The 23,546-nt window shown below is 34.7% G+C and overlaps 1 protein-coding gene and 1 pseudogene across 4 annotated transcripts in view; both read left to right on the top strand.

Moving 5' to 3' along the window:
* The window catches only part of TENT2 (terminal nucleotidyltransferase 2), a 115,690-nt gene that overhangs the window by 76,515 nt on the left and 15,629 nt on the right, over positions 1-23,546 (top strand). For all 4 annotated transcript variants that reach the window (XM_036762649.1, XM_036762636.1, XM_036762642.1 and 1 more), the window contains 2 exons: positions 3,827-3,870; positions 18,082-18,218. In XM_036762649.1, the coding sequence (XP_036618544.1) occupies positions 3,827-3,870; positions 18,082-18,218 (181 nt within the window). The remainder of the gene's footprint in view (positions 1-3,826; positions 3,871-18,081; positions 18,219-23,546) is intronic.
* On the top strand, positions 18,828-19,901 carry LOC118852933 (annotated as a pseudogene).

Genomic DNA, 23,546 nt, shown 5'->3' with positions numbered 1-23,546 from the left:
ACTTGGAACCACCACAACAAAAAAAGTTCAAGCAAAATAAGAAAACCTTTTAATTGAGGCCAGTTAAATACTGTCTTTGGAGCTAACATGTAACTTTTACTTTTGTGTGCAAATTAAACCAGTCTCAATTAGAGAAAGCTGTGGGGTTATACCAAGAGACTGAAAAGATTAAAAGAGACAGTTACTTCCTCTGCGGGGAAACTGCTTTGGGGCCAACAGTATTTGTTTTATCGTATTGAAAAAAAGTCCCCCTGAAAGTTGTGTTAGCTAATAGGCCAGACTTGGAACTGGAAGTCAGATTATAAATTTTAGTTCCAGTTCCAGTTCTGTCATCAACTAACTTGTCAGTCTGTCAGTAAAAATTTATTAAGCACCTACTATGTGCCAGTCACCGTTCTAAGCCTGGGGGTACAAAGAAAGGCAGTCGACAGTCCTTGCTCTCGAACTCACTGTCTGATGGGAGAGACAATATGAAAACCAACTATGAACAACTATATACAGGATAATTTGGAGATAATCAATAGAAGGAAGCCACTATCATTAAGGGGGATCAGTAAATACCTTTAGGTGTTTAACTGCTTTGTGATTCAGTTTCCTTGTCTGTGAAATGAGGAATTTGGACTAGATAATCACTGTAAAGTCCCTTAGCCCTAAATTTCTATGGTTTTTCTTTTACTATATGTAGGGGAAGAAAGCAACAACTTCAAATATAGAAAAAGTTAAACAGACTTATTTCTTTTGATCATTTTAAACAATTTGACAGGGTGCATAGAAGCCTTTGACTTAAGGTAGCTGACTGCTAGCCCCTTGGAGTCTGAACCACAGGATCAGGAAAAACCAAGGCTTTTTGACTTAAAGTTCACAATTAAGATTTAGTTGATAAAGAGAAAGTTAAGAAGATACCAAAATGTAGCTTAAGCATCTATTTGTTTAAATGCTCTTCTAAAAGAATTATTCAAAAATAGCCATGTTTAATAGTTTTTCAGTTTTTAAAAATGAGTTATATTTTTTATGTAGTTTGGAAAATTCACGGGCATAAATCTGTAGAAAATTAAGCACAGAGCTCTCTCTGAATCTTGGGAAAGTGCACTCCTTGCATTTCCTACCCACCACTACACTAAAAACTTGCAGGTTCAGCTGTTTTGAGAGAAGAGTTATAAAGGTTGTATCTGCAAATACAAAGTTATAAAGTGACAGCAGATGTCACAGCCAGATTCCTCTTAGTATATATGCTATTTAACTTGGAAATAAGTTAGGTATTTTTGGAAGTATTTAGCTCTTTCAGGCTATTTACTAGAGTGCTATTAATAAATTACTACTGCAATGCACTAAATGCAACCTCCCTCCCAATATGATTCAGTGGTAATTTACTAAATAGTACCCTGACCAAAAAGAATTAAAATACCTTTAAAAGTGCCAACTTTATTTCCAAAAGGTAGTGATGACTAAATAGTTGTAAGAGATTTATTTTTCTGAAATGTATTATATCTCATTTATAGAAAAAATATTTTGGGCTTAGAGCACTGTCATGGACAGAACAGATGATTTGGAATCAGGAGGCCTGAGTTTTTATTCCTATAGTGACACTGATTGTGTGAACGTGAGCAAATTAATAAGCTTCTCTTTAACTTTTCCTCCTGTAAAATGGAGTTATATAAGCTGCTAGCTGGTAGGTTCTGAACATAAATGAGATAATAGAAATAAAACTACTTTGGATTTTAACTTAGTGTTAGAAACCTCAAAGATGGTGATGGTCATTTTATGTTATAGCAAAGAATTTTTTATGGCTTATGTAAGGAATAAAATGTCCCAAGAAAGTAGAAGAGTTGTACAATATCCAAATGTCACATGGAATGATGGAAGGGTATTTATATGGAATTTTTTGGGAGGGGGAGGATTTTTTGGGATCTTCTGGGACAATTTTTATGGGACTTACTACTACCCTTCCTTTACTGATAATATACCTCATGGGTTTTTGGTTAGCAGATAGTTGGTGCCATTCTCTACTTATCTGTATAACTCTTAGTCTGTCCTTGGAAGAAGTCTGTGATTTAGAAAATCTAATTTTTTAAATTTTTCCTTTTTAGCTAATTTATTGTCAATATAATTTGAAGACAGTAGTACAGAAAAGGAATTTGTATATATATGTATGTGTGTATGTGCGTATTTGTGTATACGCACACACATATCTATCTATCTATCCGTCTATAGATAGATAAGTAGATAGATGTTAGATTTCTTGATTTGCATTGTTTTTTCAGTAATCTAACCAGAATTTTTAGATGTGGTTTTTGTTTTTTTGATACTAACCTAGAGACTTTTCGAACTGAAGTGAATGGGGCTTGAGTTTATTTGTAGGGCGCTCTAGATTTTTGAGCATTTTGCATGCCTCCCCCCGCCTCCCCCCCCAAAACCCCAAACAGACAAAAAACAGACTTGTCCTTACTACCGTTATGCTAAGGAATTAGAGATTAGTTGACATGACTGGTAAATTATAATTTTTTTCTGCCAGTTTTTCTCAGTCATGTATTCTGAATGCATATATGGTCTTGCTGGATTTATCCATTAAAATAATAAAGGACTTTCATGTTCCCATATTATCACAAATCCACAAAGTATGAATATAGGGAAACTTAAATCAAACCTCTTTTGCAGTACATTAGAAAATTGTATGTATTATTCCATCACGGGCAAATTAATGTTTTCTAGGAGTTGTTTTTTAAGAGAAACATTGCCAAAAGGCAGATTAAAACAGTGGATCAGCAACATTTACGAAGTAATATTATAATTATTTGATATTGTGTTGATGTAGAGCTGTATAATTTATAACTGAGAATTGGAATATTGTATTATTTAAATATATCTCAAGTATACCTTATGGTGCTATAGGAAGTTTACTGATCCCAAGTAAATCTTGAAAATTCAAAAACTCTGACTTGGAGTGCTTGAATATGGATTTTTTTTTCAGTTATTTTTCCTTGAGAATATTGGGTTCCAGCCTTTCTCAATGACGTGACATTAATTTCAGTGCTTCTGATGAGGATGAAGTTGGGTAAAGTTGCTGAGGAATGACTTTTAAAATGTAGTGGTATTATATAAAGGCAGTGCTATCTTGGAAGGAAATTCTGTTTATTTTATATTTCATTTTTGGTGAATATCTTTTCTGATCTCCTTCCTCCAACAGTGTCTTTAAAATTCAGTAAAGTTAATAATTTTTAAGATGATTTTCCAGTGTACAAGTTATACTGTTAGCACAGCTTTTGTTGTTCTAACTTTGGTTTTTACTTTGTAGCACCAATTAAATAATAAAGGGACACAGTTATTCATGTGTATATAAGGCTTTTTATAGGACAGGAACATTGTGTTGTGTTGTTTAAAATTATTTTTGGTTGCATAAGGGCACATATCTTTCATTTTAGAAATTTATTCATACAGAATCTGTAATATGCTACACTTGTAATTTTTTTATGCCTGATACTGGACAAATTTCATGTGTCCCTTCAGATTTTTAGAAAAAATAAAACCTGTTCTAATGAGTTGATGTTCTAAAATGAGTAAGTAGCATTTACTTGTGGAATTGTTTATTCTTTGATTTAGAAATAATCTGTTAGTAATTAAGTGTTCATTTGCCATCATAGATGACTTTCAGATTGAAATTTAAAGACCCAAGTTATTTTCACAAAATATATGAAAACTGGTGAATTTTAGCATAAACAATTATAATAAATTTTAGCAGTCTCACACCTTTGGTGTAGATGACAAACTATTGCTTTTTTTTTTATGTATTATGTGAATCACGGAAGCTTTAAACTTTTTTTTTTTATAGCCCTACCTGAACCCATCCTTCCATCCCTCCAAAAAAATTACCCAGTAAGTGTTTCTTATAAATTATTATGATTCATAGTATGTCAAATGTATATAAAAATAATTATATACAGGATTAATGTGAATATAAAAGTGATAATATTTACCTTTTACATAAAGTAGATCTTTATATAGAGGCTGTTGGAATGGCCACTAGAATATTTTAAAACATGATTCCATGTAGAAAAATTTTTAGCCAGATTCTCATAATACTGTATTTTTTTTTATTTGGCAGACTTTTTTTTTATAGTAAATCAATAGTGGAGTTATGCCATGGTGCATAAAATTATCAATAATAGTAGTTAAACATGCCTGGCGAATACCCCTTTGCAGCACTATGCTATACTTTATCCCAGTTTTCTTTGTATTAATTTTGGATATAGTTCTTTGTTGTAGTAATGCTAATCATTCAAAATTTCATTTTTGCAGTTCTTATTTAGTTCTTTTTTTCGAGTTCTTATTTATCTTCCAGTTCTTATTGTAATTTGATGAAAGCAAGAAAAAAAGTCATGAAGCAGATAAATGGTTACTTATAGCTTTCATTTGATCTCACCACATTTTATTGGCTAAAAGGAATAAATACTTTGTACTTGTATATATTGAATTGAGAGTCTCATTGGAGTTAATTGGAAACTCTTAAGAAATAAAGAATATATCTTCTAAAATCCTTTTGATAGGTATTAAATAATTAGGACTAAAAGGAAATTAATCTTCGTTCATTTCCCACATGCATCCTCTTTTTTCTCCCCCCATTTCCTCATTTTCCTCCCAGATACCTCCTTTCACACTTGTTTTATAGCTCCATTCTTTTTTCTTTTTGATCGTTTATTAGTCTTTATTCTTGGTTGTGTTTGGTAATGGTATTGGTTGCATATGCTCAACAAGCAATTGGGAGAATGATAATTATTTTTTAATATTCCATGTTGATTGGAAGAAATAATGCATGAAATATAGTAAATTCAATATGATAATTCTAGTATTAGTGGCAAGATGAATTTCAAGTTTCATGATTTACATTTTATTGGTATTCCACTGACCCTGTTTATAGGTAATTCTTTATAATAATAGTCACATTTTCATTTTGAGATTACATTTTACTGGCTACATTTGTTTATAGATGTGGTCATCTGGTTCATAAGCACCACTTTTTTAGTTTGCTCTGTTCATTGCCTCAGGGTAGACATGCTTTTGGTTTGAGTATAACATTAAAGAAATAATTTAGTATGTTATATGTCTTTTAAAGCTTTCACGATAAAGTACAATAAGCTTTCTGTTGTCTGGCCATACATAACAGTTTTCAGAAGCGTGCGATAAAATGCACCTAATGCTAAAACTTTTTTGTATGTAATTTGATCTTTCTTTGGTAATTGATATGGCACAAGTTCTTGCTATTCTTTTGGGTCATCGTGAATAGCAGTTATTATGATGTGTATATGTGAATATTTGTTGGTAGAAGTTAGATTAATAGAGCTGTACAATAGTAGAGGGTTCACTAAATAAATTCATTCTGCTGAAGTATTTGCTGTATGTAAATGCTTATTGATTTGACATAAAGCAACAAAAATTACTTTATAGGTACTTACTTTTAGAAGTAAGTGAGGTCCTGGGGAAACTACTGAGACCTCTCCCCCTCCCCAATAACATTTATGTTAAAGTTCCATCTTAAATTAGGAAGAGTACCTCTAAATAAATTTCTCGCCATGTTTGCTTATTTCTTTGATAACATTTTCTCACAGTGTTGACAGGTTGATTGCTTATTGATAATTCTTGTCCTTGGCTGAGACTTAAATGAGTATAACTCAAGTATAACTCATATCAAGTAATTGATATGGCACAAGTTCTTGCTATTCTTTTGGGTCATCGTGAATAGCAGTTATTATGATGTGTATATGTGAATATTTGTTGGTAGAAGTTAGATTAATAGAGCTGTACAATAGTAGAGGGTTCACTAAATAAATTCATTCTGCTGAAGTATTTGCTGTATGTAAATGCTTATTGATTTGACATAAAGCAACAAAAATTACTTTATAGGTACTTACTTTTAGAAGTAAGTGAGGTCCTGGGGAAACTACTGAGACCTCTCCCCCTCCCCAATAACATTTATGTTAAAGTTCCATCTTAAATTAGGAAGAGTACCTCTAAATAAATTTCTCGCCATGTTTGCTTATTTCTTTGATAACATTTTCTCACAATGTTGACAGGTTGATTGCTTATTGATAATTCTTGTCCTTGGCTGAGACTTAAATGAGTATAACTCAAGTACATTGCAGTATTATGTATAGGACTAGAAATCTAGAAACCAGGGCTCTAAACTTACCTATGTGCCCTTAAGTTTGTACATTGCCTTTCTGGATCTTATTTCCCTCATCTGTAAAAAGAGAGAATTAAACTAATTAGCATAAGGTCCCTTTTCAACTCTGAAAAAGTTATAATTTTATGTCTCATATATACTAAGTGTTTTGTTGTATTAATCTTAAATTTCATAAACACTGAAGTATAATTATAGAAAAGCAAAGCATGCAGTTTACGACATTACAGTGGAATATACCAGTAATTCCATCTAACCTCTATTTGTGTTAAAACAAAGCACTTTTCTTTCCTTTTTTTCCAAGAAATAATGTAAAAACCACAGTGTACTATAGAAATTGACTCCTGCATGATTAAGAAAGTATCTATTATACGGAATTTTTATTTCTTAAAATTTGTTGTAATTTATTCAGTAGTTGTGGTCTGTTGACACAGTAAAATTACTTTGGTCTTACAAAACCAAATATTATAACATCCATTAAATTGGGGTTTTTCCTGTACACCATTTTCTTTTATCTTCGTGTATTTGTTTATTCATAAAGAATTGTATCTTGCTTTAATATAAGATTTGACTTACGAACCAAAGAGACAAGTTTTTCCACTTTGCAGAAGAGCTCAAGGAAGGGTTCCTTTAAATGAATCCTCTTTTTTATTTAAAATATTGGATTTTTAAAAAATTAGGTTGAGAGAGTACCTTTTAGCAACACTTCTCTTATATATTCTTAAAACAAATTGTTGCCAAATGTATCATGTATTTTTTCTCAGAAATATTTCACTATGGTAATTGGTTGATATTACTGATTTTTCTTTCTTTTTTTTTTGGTAATTTATAGTAAGATGTGAAGTATTCATCAAAAATATAATTCATGTACTCATTTAATCTATATAAAAGAAATGGCAGTAAACTGAAAACATTGTCCAAAGTGACATTGTAGCAGTTTTATACTTAATCTTTGTTAATCTGAAAGTTTAGTGCTACAGTGACAAAGTAATTTGTTATAGGAAGGCAGATAAAGTCAGAGAAAAGTTTAAGTATACAAACGTTAAGATGGCTAATACAATTTTTAATGTCTTAATTTTGACTAGTTAATGTGACTTTTCTAGTATTTTTAGACTTAATTTACTTTGGGATAATTCTTGGATTTCCTTTACTGCTGTAATGCTGTTGGCTTTATAAAAAAGCCATTCATGCTGACATAAAAGTAAGAGAAATATTGTAGAAACTATAAGTTATAATAACAAAATTAACAGAGGCTGACATTTATGTAAAAGTCATTGGTGAACTCCTATGCAAGTTTAAAAGCCTCATCTTCCTTGAGCTCTGTTTTGTTTGACACTGATGAACATTCCTTGCCTCATGAAATTTTCTCAAAAGATTCCCATAATAAAAATAGGTTACTTCTGTAGTGTGCTCTCAAAATTTGCAGATTGTTTCATATACCCTGGCACTATACATATTATTCCCATTTTACAGATGAAGAAACTGAGGAGCAGAGAAGTTAAGTGACTGCCTCTTTTTAAGTAGCAGCAAGTATCAGAAGCAGGATTCTAATACTGGTCTGTCTTGTTTGCAGATTCAGCATTCTTTCTGCCATATTTCACTTAATTTCACCAATTACATTAGATAGTAATAAGATAAAACTAATCTTGAGAAAATAATAATTGGATTATTCCTTCCCTTCTCGGTAAAACTCTTTGAGAAAGCCATATGAACTAGGTGCTTGTTCCTTCTCTCCTCTTTTTCTTCCTCTCCTCTTCCTCTTTTCTTACTATCTTCTTAATCCTTCTGCAAGTTGCCCTTAGATTTCATGATTCTACTGCAACTGCCCTATTCAAAGTTACCAGTGATATCTTAATTGCAAAATCCAGTAGCCTTTTCTCAGTGTTCATCCTCCTTGATCTCAATTAAGCATTTGAAACTGTAGACAACCTTCTCCTCCTGGGATACTTTCTTCTCTTGGTTTTCTTGGTAGTACTCTTTCCTGATTTTACCTGTCAGACTGTTCTTCCTCTGTCTCCTTTGCTGGATCTTCACCTGTGTGATCCCTATTAACTATAGATACACCTAGGCATCTGTCCCAGGCCTTCTTATCTTCTTCTGTATTATCTAGTTTGGTGATAGTGTCGGCTTCCACTCCTGTGGATTCAATTATCATCGCTACATAGACAATACTTAGATTAATATGTCTAGCCCTAGTTTGTCTGCTGAGCTTCTAGTCTTATGCCACCAACTGCTTCTTGAACATCTTAAACTGAATATTCTTCAGGTTCTAAAATATATAACTTATCTTTTTCCTCAAATACTTCTTCCCAACTTCCCTATTACCATTGAGGGCACCAACATCTTCCCAGTTGCCCAGGATTACAACCTTGGTGTCATTCTCAGATCATCACTTTTAATTTAATACCCCCATCCAGTTTCTAAAATCACAACTCTCTTATATATTCCCTTTTCTCCACTCATCACTACAATCCTGGCTTAGGCTTTCCTTATCTCTTACCTGGACTATCACACAGTACCCTTCTAAAAAGTCTCCCTCCCTTATATTTCTCCTGTCTCTATCCGCATGCCATTTGGTTGCCAAAATGATTTTTCTAAAACATAGAGGGGGACATAACTCTCTTTCACCTTCCCCTCTGCCCAATCCAGTGGTTCCCTATTAAACTGCATCCTCTTTGACATTTAAAAATCTTTACAACCTTACCTTTTCCTTCTTTGCCATCTTGCATTTTATTTCCCCTCCATGCATTCTACAATCCAGCTACCCAGGTCTGCTTGCGGTTCTTTGAATACTGCTCCATATCCTGTCTCTTGCCTTCTCAACTGAGATTATTTTACATGTGTTGTATGTGTATAGTTATTGTCTTCCACATTAGAATGTGAATTCCTTGAGAGCAGGAATGGTCTTTGCCTTTCTTTGTATCCTCAGCATTTTCCAAAGTATTGTAAACTGCATCCTGTATTGTAAACTGGCATATTGTAAACTCTCAATAAACTCTTGTTGACTGATGGACTGACAAAGATATTTTAAACATTATAAGCTTAGTTGTGAAAACTTTTAGTTCTCAAATGCAAATAAAATGAACTCACTAAATGTATTACTCTTATTAAAAACTCAGACCTGCCCAAGCTATACAGTTGATTTGATTATACCTTTCAAATATGAATTTTTTAGTTTATGTTCAAGTTTATTTTTTAAAAAAATTAATGAAAACACATTTTAAGTAATTAATACTTAACTAGACAAAAATTCCTGTTAAGTAAGCTTTTTAATAACTTTCATGATTATAGGATAGATATATTTTGTGGTATAAACATTATATATAGTAATAATCAAGTTTTAAACAAAACATAACTTATAGTTATTTTTAATAGGTGTCATTAAAAAACGTCATTGAATTAGTAATGGCTTTCATCTCCTAGATAGACTAATGGTTCTGGGATGAATTTCAAAGGATTATCTAGTCTGGTCCTTTCTATACAGACAGAAATACTTAAACATTTTTAAACTAGATGTCCTTTTTTAAAAACAGTAGCTTAGACCTTATTATAAGCTTCCTATATTTAATTTAGAATAAAAGGTACCCAGTTGCCCAAATCTCAGGCTTTTAGGATATGATTATTTATTTTTATAGAAATGGAGGGACTTGTTGGAAAGCTTTTTATTTATTTGGGGGGGGGGGAAGTAAGTATAGCAGTTGCAAGCACAGGGAGTACTAGTATTAGTATGCATTTTGGAAAGCTGTTTATGTTGATAGAAAACAGAAGAAAGTAAATAAATTTTAGAAAATCTGAATTATATAGTAATAAAATCAGTTTTAAGGTAAAATACAGATTTATACTAACAAGATACCATATATCTTAAACTTCATAAATATATATGCAGAAACCTTTTTAAATTGCTCGTATATTTAGCCAAGAGCTAAGTATCATAGCAAACAGGCAGCTTGCTGTATCATTTAGCATTGAAGTTTTCAAGGGGAACCACAAAAGATTATAATCTATTTGACATTCAGGCATTATTGAGCAAATTGTTTCATTGATCTGTTGGGCTTTTGAGTTCATAGTATGGTTTGTCTTCCTGATGAAGATAGTTTCTAGGTATGTTTGCGCTTGAGGATAAAGTGAAATGATTTAAGTAGTGTTTATTAGAGCTTGAAGAAGATGGAAGAAATAGTCTATGAAGGAAACCAGGTCTTGCTGGCCACATGAACAACAAAATGGAGAAGTAGATGTTTTCTCTGATCCCCACTTCTCATACCTCTCCAAAATAAGTATTATGCCACAAGAGATAAAGCAACTTCAGAATTTCACTTATTTCAGATGGTTAAAGATAGAGGTATCAAACTCCTATCACAAACAAACTCTGAACCAGATTAAAATGTAATTGGGAAATACTTAACCAAGTAAATAAAAATACTGTACAATTTAGATAATCCTAATATATGTTTTTCTAATTCAGTATTTGGCCAGCAGGGATGTATTTGAGTTTGACACTACTGGTCTAAGATACCAAAATCCATAATGAAGAAACAATACAGTAGGCTAATCCCTAAATCACTCATACTGCACTCTCTTCCCCACCCCAGACCTCACTTTGGTCTGCCAGGCTTGCTTTAAAACTCAATTCTGCAAGCATATGCCCTTGCCTCTTCCCCTCCTTACACCTCCATCCACTTACCCAGAAGGCAAGAGCTTGCTCTGTCTGGCATTGTGGTAACTCTTTGTGCTGGAATAGTAGTTGGTCTCTGAATACTCAGTACTAAGAGGACTGAGGATAGAAATGGAGTAGGATCCAGTGTGTATGTGGGTCCACCAGGCCTGAAGCAAGGAGACCAATATCCAACTGGGACTAGTTCTGTCATTCTGTATCTTTTTCCCTGGTCTACTCCTTGCCCCAGTCCTCTAAATAGGAGCAGAGACTAAGGCCAGTGAAATGTGAATAGCCCAGCATGGGAGGAGACAGAGACAGCTTTGAGGGCAGGCTCCAGGAAACTGCTATCAGAGTTCCCTGAACTATAGGGGATTAATAAGGAAAAAAGACTGAAATTACCAGAAATCTCAGAAAGAAGAAAACTTACTTAAATATCTTAAGCATAGGCAGAGAGACCAACAGGAAAGATAGTAACAAAAGGATAGATGGTCTCCAGATCTTCTAAATGATTCCAGACACCCATGAATAAATATTATAAGACAAAGGAAAATGAAATGAATTAGTATCTGATGAGGTAGAGGACCCAGTGAATTCCCAAGGGAGCATGGAACCACAGTAGGATCTTCCTGAATGTTGTAAGAGAAAAATAAGAATTGTGAAAACAGAATTTATGGCCTGCACAGCAGAAATAATTGACAGAGCAGAAAGACTTGAATCCATCATGGTAACCCACACCAAAGAAACAACAGAGAGAACAAAAGACTGGGAACTCAAATATACAGACTGTTGGAAATTCAGATACACAGAAATGAAAGAGAGTCTGGAGGAATAGAAGAAAAAGTATGAAAGAAGGCAGGAAGAAAAAAATTCTGAGGACAACAAGAATTAAAACTGTTGTCAAATATATTGAAAGTAGAAGAATGTGGGTGGCTAGGTGGCGCAGTGGATGGATCACCAGACCTGGAGTTGCAGGCCTGAGTTCAGATCCAGCCTCAGATACTTGACACTTACTAACTGTGTGACTCTGGGCAAGTCACTTAACCCTGATTGCCTAGCCAAAAAACAGCAATGAAAGAAAGAAGAAAAATGTGACTTAGAGAAGAAAGGATCATAGGATTATAGACAGAGCTAGAAGGACTAGTGATTATACAATATAGTCCTCTCATTTTCTGGATGGGGGAACTGAAGTACAGAGAAGTTGCCTAAGGTAATAAAACAAATAAGTAGCAGAACTGGGGTTTGAACCGAAGTCCTCTTGACTCCAAACCCAACATTCTTTTCACTGTACCATTAGTTGAAGCTCAAAAGAATGAAAAGAAACTCTGAACTCCTAGATATAAGAGGTATGAGACTCTTTACATGGAGGATGAATCAATTTTTTAAGAAGTCAGGATTACTTCTGTTACAGAGCACCAAGGAGGCTCTACAGCTGTGTGAAAGTGCAAGGATACTATTAATGTTCTAGAAATGAGAGTAGTCATAATTGTTAATGATTTCTTGTCAAGCAATGTGGAAGCATCCATTTTTAGATCTGACATGGCCAATCTAGAGGTATATTCTTTTCCTCAAGCATGCTAGATATAATTGAGGGCTCACAACCATTACCCTTTGAAAAATAATGATGAACTGTACTGAACCTCCAGAAAAAACCTGGAAAGTAGTTATAGTGACGTCAGAGTTCAAGGTGGTAAAATGAAGAATTTTGAAATGCAGATTGTGTTTTTTGCTACTTCTTTGAAGTAAAGGTTGGAACTTTGAAAAAGAATGGAAGATATTAAAAATTAACAGATGAGACATAAGGAGTAATTGAAGGGGTTTGAATCATAGTGTAGGATACCAGAATGATGTCCTGGGACAGAGTGCATTTAATTGTGAACAATTTGCTGAGAAATTTGCCTATCTTATCAAAAGGCTTTAAACTGAAAACGGAGGCAGTAGAAGAATGCTCAGATCTATTATGATGGAGGTGTGGACAAGCTGTCCCATAAATTCAAATATTGCTTGGAAAGATTCTTATAATTTCAGGTATCTGTATACTAAAGCACCACAATATGTCATTGGATTGTAAACTGGAAGAGAGCTGGAAATGATCCCTGTCAATTGGTCACTTAGTAAGCATTTATTAAATGCTTGTTATGTGCCAGGTCTTCTGCTAGGCATTTGAGATAAAAGTACAAAATGGGAAGAATTTTATGTTCAATGAGCTTACATTTTGTTAGGGGGGAAAGTACGTACGTGTATGTATACAGACACACAAAGTAAACATTGTGGTTAGTGAGGGAAGGTACTAGCAACTGGAGAGAGGGGTTAGCCTTGGTAAGGGGTAAGGACACTTCATCACGTGAGACAGGGGTGAAGGAGGAGATAATGGCAGAAGGCGTCCGAGTAATGGGAAATAAGGAATAATGGAGAAGAGAGAGTTCATGGTAAATGGCCTCAATTTTTTCTGTTGCATATGAGGCAAGGTTCTTATCTGAGAGAGTAAGGGGAGGGGGATACATGAGAAGTTTGAGGAGGAATAAAAAGATTTGGAGGAGCCATTGTGGAGAGAGCAGGATAGTGAGTTGATGGGGGAGATATAATAGGATTAGTAGCAGAATGGTTACATCATTTTGTCTATGCTAATTCAGTAGCACATATAGAGGAGTGAAGGTGGTAAATAAAAGGCTGAGGCTTGGCTAGGTGTAATCAGTAAAATGAAAAGGGGGCTAGGGATACAAGAAAAGATGCTGTAGAGATGAATTGATTCATCTGGGAGTCAAGATGGGGAAGAGAGGAAAGTGATTAGTGTAGGGGAGATGGCCTGAGAGAGAATTGAGAGGCTGAGATTAGAGGTGAGTAATCATAGTCAGAGAAAGAGGTTTGGAAATTCTTGAATGTTGAAGTAGTACATTTGTGAGTGTTGGCAAGCTTGAGGGTATGGCCATCTTTGTGTGTGGTTAAGGTAAGTTGGAGTACTAGCTCATGGGAAATGAGTAGGTTTTGAGGAATTGATTGGTTAGAGTATTTGAGGGAGAATCAGTATCTATGTTGAAGTCCTCTAGTTAATCAGGGCAGTCATTGGGAAAGAAAGAAAAATTGTGAGGCAGGAGTTGAACTCATTAGGAAGGAGGGAGAATGACTTGGGGGGTGGTTGTCTGTAGGTAACAGTTACCAGGCTTTTGATTGTGGTAGATATGAGTAGACGTGAACCTCAGTGGAAGAGAAAGAACCTGGAACTGGCAACAGGAAGCAAAGATTCTCCTGCCTTGGCCAGTTAGCCAAGAAGAATGAATGAAGGTGCAGCCAGTACTCAATAGGGTGATGAAGAAGTTGGTAAGATCCTTCATGTCAAGTCAACATATACTCTGATGCTTGTTGATTTAAAGGCGGAAAAATGTGAGAATAGGGAAAAATGTATGGGAAAATATGGTTCAAGAAGAAATGAGTTTACACAGAAGCTTCACCTTTTAGATTATAGATACTTTCTTTGAAAAAAATTAGTAGGCACTGGATATGGCAGCTACCAATTAATACTATAAAAAATATATCTTACTGGACAGGAAAGACTTTTTATTGATGTGGGCTTTATCCCTGAATAAGCAGTCTGTGTGCAGTTAGATTAGAGCTAAGATTGAAATAAGTAAAAGAAGAAGAAAGAATAATGAGTAAAAGGTCCTGCATGCAGTGATTTAATCTGGAATTATTTAGACAAGTAGCTGAAAATAAAAAATGGGAAATGTACAGCAGAAATGACCAACTATAAAGTAATTTCATCTAGAAGTTTACTTAGTGTAAATTAATTGTCACAGTAAGGATAAAAATCCAGAAGGCACCTTACTATGTCTTACTTATTAATCAGATGGAGAGAGGTGGCTTCCAAAAAGCAACAGTGGGATAGAATGTGAACTATTTGTTTAGTCTTATAAAGAAAGATGATGGATGATTACGAGCAGTATTACCTCATAATGCAAAGAGCAGCAGTGGATGGTAAAAACCAGTTTAGAGAAAGTCTGGCAAGACAGCCATCCATCCAGTCATTCCAAGGTCATTCAAGGATAAAGATGGAAAGAGGACTACAAACATAAGAAAAATGAAAAAATATTTTAAAAAACCACTTAGAACAAATTTTTTCTCCATCAAATATGGGTGTTCTACCGCACTAGGATCCTAATATGACTTGCCAAACATACTTATTTAAATAGGTAGAAATAATGTTGAAGAAAACAAAGATAGGAAAAGCAGCTAGCTTGGATCAAGAAAGCATAGAGGTAGTTCATCTTGAAGGTGATAGAATTGTGAGGGTGTTGAGGGCCTGATACAAGATATTTTGAAGGAATACACATACCAAAGACAGGAAAAAAATCTCAGACCTTATTAATGTCTTTAAAAAGTAATCAAGAGAAGATCTCTAGCTACTAACCACTATACAAAATCCTTATGGGTCATTTTTACCCGAATCAAGGGCATACTCAATAATGGAATTAGCAGTAATCATTCCTAGCATTTATGTAGCTCTTTGAAGTTTAAATATTTTATTTTTCTTTCAAAATTATATGTACAAACAATTTTTAACATTCACTTTTTAAAATTGTGATTTCTAAATTCTCTTCCTAAACTTCCTCCTCATTGAGAAGGCAGGCAATTTGATACTGGTTTTAAGTGTACAGTCATACAAAACATTTCCCTATTGGTCATGTTGTGAAAAAAACACAGACCAAAAAACAAAATAACAAACCCAAGAAAAAGAAAGTTTAAAAAAGAAGTATGTTTTTCTTTTAAGTGACAGATGTCATTTGCTAGGGGCTGTATAAAGAGCCCATGGTCATATCAGATTAAAAGAGAGGCAATCAATTAAGTTTTAATTAAGTGCCTTCCATGTGCCTATTGTGTTAGGCTCTGGGGATATAGGTACAAAGAATGAAACAATTCCTAGTCAGAACGAGCTGACATTCTAATAGCAAGAAAGTACAAAATAGCTTAAATATGTTAATAAGTACATATATACATAGAAAAAGTAATTAAATACTAAGTAGTTTGGGAGTAAGGGGATATAATCATAATTACTCCAAAAAAGTAATGTGGTCCTATGAAAAGAGGAAGACAAAAGGCCAGATTTAGGTGGGTTATGTTTTTAAAAATCTTTAAGGATAACAAAAATTACTTATTTAGGTATATTTAGAGGACAAAGAACAAGGAAGGGATATGCCCACTGCTTGCAGCAGATGATAAAAAGAAATCTATGCTACTCAATTCCCACTTTTTGTTTCCATCTTCTCTGTTACAGTCTTCGGGTTAGAACGAACATGTTTAAGAGACAGATGATATAAGAAAGGACACAGTTGTTTTAAGTGATTTTTCTCACTCGACTCAGAAGAATCATTTACCACTTACAGAAATGACAGGTCTTATTCTTATAGACGTATCTTTGTATATATTTAGAGTCTATCAGTACTTTGCAGGAAATAGGCCCTTAATATCTGAATGCAGTATTCTTTGAGGGACCCTTGAGAATTGCCAAGATGCTAGAAAACTGGAAAATGCAAAAAAAAAAAAAATTAAGAGGAAAAGATTAGATTCTAGAAACTGAACTACCAGTGAGCTTGACTTTAATATCTGGCAGGGTTTTAGAGGGGATTATTGGATCTTTACACCTTGTTGCTTAGTGACTCTTTCTTGATCTTTTATCCATATAGCAATGAAAACAAGCAGTATCCCTGAGTATCCTTTTGTGATAGGAACCTTGAACAAATAAATCATTCCCTCAAGGTCTTACAGTATTTAAATAGATTAGGGATCATAGTTCTTCATATCTTATTTTGCAGTTTCTTGTCTTTTGTTTGTATTCAAATCTTACAATTTTATGTTTATTGATAACATTGATGGACTCAAATTAGCATCAGTTTTAGATGGATTATACCTGTTATTTCATTGGTATAAAAAACTCCCAGCCAGGAAGCTTCCTCTACCAATACAGATCTGTGCCTACTCCAACATTTACATAGACTGAAAGATTTACCTGAAGACCTGAGAGTGACTCACTCAAGGTCACATAATAAATGTCAAAAGACTTTATTACTCTGAGACTGACTCTTTTGCAATTGATAGAGCACTGGTCCTGGAGTCAGGAAGACTTGAATTCAAATCCAGGCTCAGATACTTTAATTCTGTGTGACCCTGGACAAGTCACTTCACCTCTGCCTCAGTTTCCTCATGGAATAATAACAGCAACTACCTCCCAAAGTTGTTGTCAGAGTCAAATAGATAATATTTGTAAAACATTTAGCAAAGTGCCTGTAACATAGGTGCTTAATAAATGCTTGTTTCCTTCCTTTTTTCTTCTCTTCCCTTCTCCCTCTTTCTCATTGCAAATTATGGCTGATAAGGAACTTTGTTCTGAAGAAAACTTGTTAATTTCTTATTAGTTAGAAAAGATTGGCAATGCTATAGATGTGTGCTTTATTTTATTGTACCTTAATTTTTCAATATTAATGATTTTGAGGTCCTATTTTGTGTATGACACCAAACTAAATATATTTACCTTTATCATTTCATCTTAGAATTTCAGATTTCATTTTAAATGTGCTTACTTTGCCTTTATTTGGTAACTGACATTTTGAGTTGATATCTTTAGCTCTAATTTACTGATCTCCTACTAGAGAGAATTTGGGAATTTTACTCAAACTCTGATGTTGCTTCTTAACTTATTTTAGTCATGTCATCCTAGTGAGAAGAGAAGAATATTTTTATCCTCTATGCATAGTGTGGATAGCCCTTGTATGTGACACTATAAAATACTTATTTTCCAAAGTGTGATCTGGGTTACAAGGGAATCTAAAGTTAATTAAGGAATTCTGAACACTATTTTTAGATGGCTAGAATAGAATTTATAGAACATTTCAAAGCAAATACAGCAGATTTTTATCACCTTTACCAGAAACAAAACATGTTTTATGTAAGTCTCAGTTACACGTGAATAAAGTTTTGTCTATATATAGTGGTAAAGACCCTTCAACGTTAGTAGTGCCTTTTATAGAATGGTTCCTAGGCTGTACTAAAGACGACTGCCAAAACCTTGGTGAAAAATTGAATTGGAAATGTCTTCTCAAATCCCCAAATTCTATGTTATTTGTGGCAGAGAAGAGATCACAATTAAGACATGTAAGATAAAACATCACCTGTGTTTTCTCCAAAATACTTTAGATCAGATTACATGAAGCCCATGAGTTGTGTGTATTACAAATTGCTATATGTTTTTTCCTTTTCATTTTGACAGGAATCCTTTAGTTCTTCTATGCAGCTGCACCTTGTACATCAAGCTCCACATACCATTCCTCCTTACCTCTCAAAGAATGGGTCAGCTCTTGGGGACCTGCTATTGGGCTTCCTCAAATATTATGCCACAGAATTTGAGTAAGTCATACATTTTATATTTATTGACTCTTGTATAATTCAATGTTGTAAATTTGTTCTGAAAATGTTTTTGTATAATTGGTTCAGAAATGAGTGCTTTGTAAAACAGTATTGAATTTTGTCTAATTTTCAGTTCCATGACATACTTTAAAAGAAGTGAAATGTATTTTTCGTTCTGTGAGTCAACCAAAAATTTGTGTGTATATACATACACACACACGCTCACATACATATACACACATACACACACACATGTGTGTGTGTGTGTGTTCACTTTAGTTCTTTTTTTTTGATTTCCAAAATAAGCCTGTTTTTAACTAGCTGCTTTTTAAGGGGCTAAGCTGGGGGTGGTGGGGTGGTGGTGGTGGTGGTGGTGAGGTAATGCTTTTACACTAAGAAATTAAAGGAGAGACAAAAACTTGGATATGTTCACGAACACTGGCTATCCCAATTATAACAACTTTGGTTTGCTTCAAAAAGTGAATTTCATGAGTAGCTGTGAGCTCTTCCACCCAGCATGCACTTGCCTCCCCACTGCCTCCAGGTATGGCACCACCTCCTCTCTCTCTCTCAAGGGTTTAAACTTGCCATGGAACTCCAAAGTTCGCCATGGATGATGACATGGTTGATAATGGTTCTGGAATGTTCAAAGCTGGCTTTGCAGAAAACTGTGCCCCTCGAGCTGTCTTCCCTTCCATTGTTGAGCACCCTAGACATCAGAGTGATGGTAGGTATGGGCCAGAAAGACAGCCACGTGGGGGATGAGCCCCAGAGCAAGACAGGTATTCTGACCCTGAAGTACCCCATTGAACAAGGTATTGTCACCAGCTGGGATGCCATGAAGAAGATCTGGCATCTTACTTTCTATATGAGCTCCGTGTGGCCCCTGAAGAGCCCCCATGAACCCCAAAGCCAACAGAGAAAAGATGACTCAGATTATGTTTGAGGCCTTCAACACCCCAGCCATGTACATTGCTATCCAGTCTATGCTGTGCTTGTGTGCCTCTGGTTGTACCACTGGTGTTGTGTTGGGCTCTGGTAATGGTGTAACCTACACTGTGCCCACCTATGTAGGTTATGCCCTTCCCCACGCCATCCTCCATCTGGATCTGGCTGGCTGTGATCTAATGGATTACTTCATGAAGATCCTGACTGAGAGAGGGTACAATTTGATTACCACAGCTGAGAGGGAAATCGTGTGTGATGTCAAGGAGAAGCTATGTTACGTCACCCTAGACTTTGAGCAGGAGATGGCCACTGCTGCATTTAGCTCCTCTCTGGAAAAGAGCTATGAGTTCCCTGATGGTCAGGTTATCACCATTGACAACGAGAGGTTCCGATGCCCAGAAGCTCTCTTCCAAACATCTTTCTGTGGAATCCACGAAACTACCTTCAACTCAGTCATGAAGTGTGATGTTGACAAGTGTAAGGATTTGTACGCCAATACCTTATTGTCTGGTGGTACCACATGTACCCAGGCATTGCTGACAGATGCAGAAGGAGATTGCAGCCCTAGCTCCCAGCGCAATGAAAATCAAGATCATTGCCCTACCTGAGTGCAAATACTCTGTCTGGATTGGAGGCTCCATCTTAACATCTCTTTCCACTTTCCAGGAGATGTGGATCAGCAAGCAGGAGTATGATGAATCTGGGCCCTCGACTGTCCACTGTAAATGGTTCTAAATGGACTGTTTGTGGTTTTTTTAAATTGTTTTTTTTTTCTTTTGTCAAAGGGTATGACATAATTGCCCAAAAAGGGAGATGAGATTGGCATGGCTTTGTTTTTTTTGTTTTGTTTTGTTTTTTGGTGCTTGCCTCAGGATTTAAAAACTGGACCAGTAAAGGTGATGAGCAGTCAAAGTATGTTGGAGGTAAACATCCCCAAAGTTCTACAGTGCATCTTCAGGACTTTGATTGTACATTTGGTTTTTTTTTTTGTTTTTTTTAATAGTCATTCCAAATATTGTATAATGCATTGCTACAGAGTTCCAAGCCTCTGTGAACGCTGTCCTCTGCTAGAGCAAAGGAGCTACGTAACAAAAATCCAGATTGGAGGGAGGGGGGAAAGTACTAGTATTGCTTTACATGTAAATTATGTAATCCTTTAAAAAAAATAAACTTTTTATATCTTCCACCTTGATACTTGTTACTTTTTAAAAAATTGTCAGCTATATTGAATGGCCCCCTAAATTCCCTCCCTGCCCCCAACATAGATGTGAATAAAGACTTTACAGTTTCCCTTTGAGTTTTATGAGATTGGTGCCAGTACTTGGGGGAGGGGAGGAGCTTTACCTGTACACTGACTTAAGATCAGTTCAAATAAAAGCGCACATGTTAAAGGGGAAAAAAAAGTGAATTTTCATATATAACAACAATATTTTAAAGTTTTTTTTTCAGTATAACTCTTTAAAAAGTAGTTTTATTATATAGAATTCTGGTATGCAGTTGCTCAGTAACATCAAAAGACAGTGACATTTTTGTCCATAAAAGAATAGGCTACTAACTGGAGAAGAAAGTATTCTTTTGATATGATTTTGTTTTGAAAAATCCTTCTGGGATGGAGAAGGGAGAGGAATACTCTCTCTAGTAATAATACTTAGTTTAAGCATTTCTTAGATATTCATTGTCTTCCAAAACCATATATTAGTGAACCAGAGTTTAGTTCTGTACAGAAAGGAACTATCTGAGTCTTGCCTGCTGGGCTCTGATTGTCTGAAATGGAAAAAATTGATGTGAGTGAATTTGTGACGGAAGAGATTTATAAAAAAAAAATGTACTAGTTAACTCATTTAATTCAAGTACAGTGTTAATGGTGACGCTTGTGTGTATTTATATATATGTGAGTATATATTTGTGTATATATATGTAAAATGGATGATTTTGTTCTCATTCAAAGAATTCTCATCTTCATATATTAAAAAGTTCATTCTTTTTCAAAACATCTCAAAATTTATTGGTGAATTATACACAGTAATTATAGAATATTAGCTAGAGGTTTCCATGTGGCAGTATTCTTTAGCTGAGGTTAGACTAGCTTGTTAAATTTGAGCCTTATGGCCAGTATGTTTTGTTGAAGAATTTATTAGTTTTAGGTAGATACGAGCTAAGGATACTTACTGCATTTTAAATCTTGAAAGGTGAGAATATTTGCGTCATGTTTCAGGTTTTAGTGATTTGAATAAAACTAAGGAGTACAAAAATATTTTAAAAGGAAGTATAGGAAATGGATATTAATGTATATCATGAATTTCTGTAGCCATTTTGTTCCATCCTGGGAAATTTTTCTTGAGGCAGTTGGAGTTAAGTGACTTGCCCAGGGTCACACAGCTAATAAGTGTTGGAGGCTAGATTTGAACTCAGGTCCTTCTGACTGCAGGGCCAGTGCTCTATCTGCTGTGCCACCTCCCTCTTCCTCATCTCCCTCTTATTCCTCCCCCCCACACACACTCTCTCTCTCAGAGAATCAACCCATATACCTACTTTCCCAATTTTACCAAATATCTGTAAGTGTAATCTGTATACACAATGAGGGTATCCTTGTTGAAGAAATGTGTAAGGAAAAGATACTCTTTAACAAAAAAACCGCTCTACAGTAGTCTTCAGACTTTTAAAATCAGATTCCCTCCACTAAGTCCATGAAAGAGTTAATTAGAGGCTGGTGTTAGTGGTGTAGAGGAGCCAAATATTGCAGAGGTAGAATTGACAAAGCCTCAGTTTGTTCATTTCTAAAAATAAGAGGATTTGATTAGAGTATATTGATTAGAATATGTTAGTTTACATTCTAAAACAATGTTGCCTTGGGCTGCCATGCCTACTGAGTAAAGAGGTTATTTGGGGATGAGTCAGTTTCTAGGCTTTGTTTTCTTCCAGGGAATTTATTTACATTGATTAAACTTAGGAATTGTTGATTATGTCAGTGTCTGTTCGTTCACTTGTGTACTATTTTTAGGCATTAGCAGCTTGGTTTTTTTTTTTTACTTTAAAAATTTATTTTCAATTTATTATTTATCTTAAGCCTTATTTTCTATTTAAATTGAGTTGCAAATTCTCTCCCTCCCACCCTTTCCTACCCACTAAGACAACAAAGCAAAATGATACCAATTATACATGTGAAATCATGCAAAACATATTTCCATATTAGCCATATCACAAAAAAAGAAGAAAGCAAAAAAAAAAAAAACAAACAACCCAACTCCAAAACAAGAAAAGTATGCTTCTGTTTGCAGAGTTCATCATTTCTTTCTCTGGAGGTGGATCACATTTTTTCATTATGAGTCCTTTGGAATTGTCTTAGATCATTTTCTGATTATCATTACAACATTGCTTTTATCGTACACAGTGATCTCTTGGTTCTTCTCACTTTGCATCAGTTCATATAGGCCTTGCCATGTTTTTTTTTCTGAAACCACCCACCTTGTTAGTACAGTAGTACTCTATCACAATCATATGCCACAACTTGTTCAGCTGTTCCCCAGTTGATGAGCATCTCCTCAATTTCCAATTCTATGCTACCGCTGAAACAGTTGCTATAAATATTTTTGAACATATAATTCCTTTTTCTTTTTCTTTGATCTCTTTTGGGTACAAACCTAGCAGTGGTATTGTTGGGTCAAAGATATGCACATTGTTCACCAGAAAGTTTGGACCAGTTCTCAATGGCACCAACAGTTTATTAGTATACCTGTTTTCCCTCATCTCTTCTGGCATTTGTCATTTGTCATTTGTCACAGATGTGAAGTAGTACTTCAGAATTGTTTTAATTTGGTTTCTCTAATCAGTAGTGATTTAGTGCATTTTTTCATATGACGATAGATTGATTTCTACTTTTGAAAACTGCCTGTTCACATCCTTTGACCATATATCAATTGGGAATGGCTTTTAGTTTTTATAAGTTTGACTCAGTTCTCTGTATATTTGAGAAATAAGGTCTTTAGCAGAGAAATTTATGTAAAAATTTTTTTGATATTATTTCATTGTCTGTGGTACCTTTTAGCATATTGTAGTTACCCTGATTATCTCTTTTAATTAGGTCTGTTTTTGCTTTTGTTTTATCTGAGATCATTATTCCTACCTCTGTCCTTTTTACTTTAGCTGAAGTATAATAGATTCTGTTCCAGTCCATTATTTTAACTCTGTATGTGGCTTTTTGTTTCAACTATGTCTCTTGTGTACAACATATTGTTAGATTCTGGTTTTTAATTCATTCTGCTATTTATTTCCATTTTATGGTTGAGGTCATCCCATTCACATTTCCTGTTATTATTACTCCATCCTTCTCTGTCTCTCTCTTTATCCTATATCTTGATGTCTTGTGGAATCATTAGCTTC

This window comes from Trichosurus vulpecula, chromosome 1 (assembly GCF_011100635.1).
Source record: "Trichosurus vulpecula isolate mTriVul1 chromosome 1, mTriVul1.pri, whole genome shotgun sequence".
Lineage (NCBI taxonomy): Eukaryota > Metazoa > Chordata > Mammalia > Diprotodontia > Phalangeridae > Trichosurus > Trichosurus vulpecula.
The sequence above is the reverse complement of the archived record's forward strand: the minus strand, read 5'-3'. Positions and strand labels throughout refer to the sequence as shown.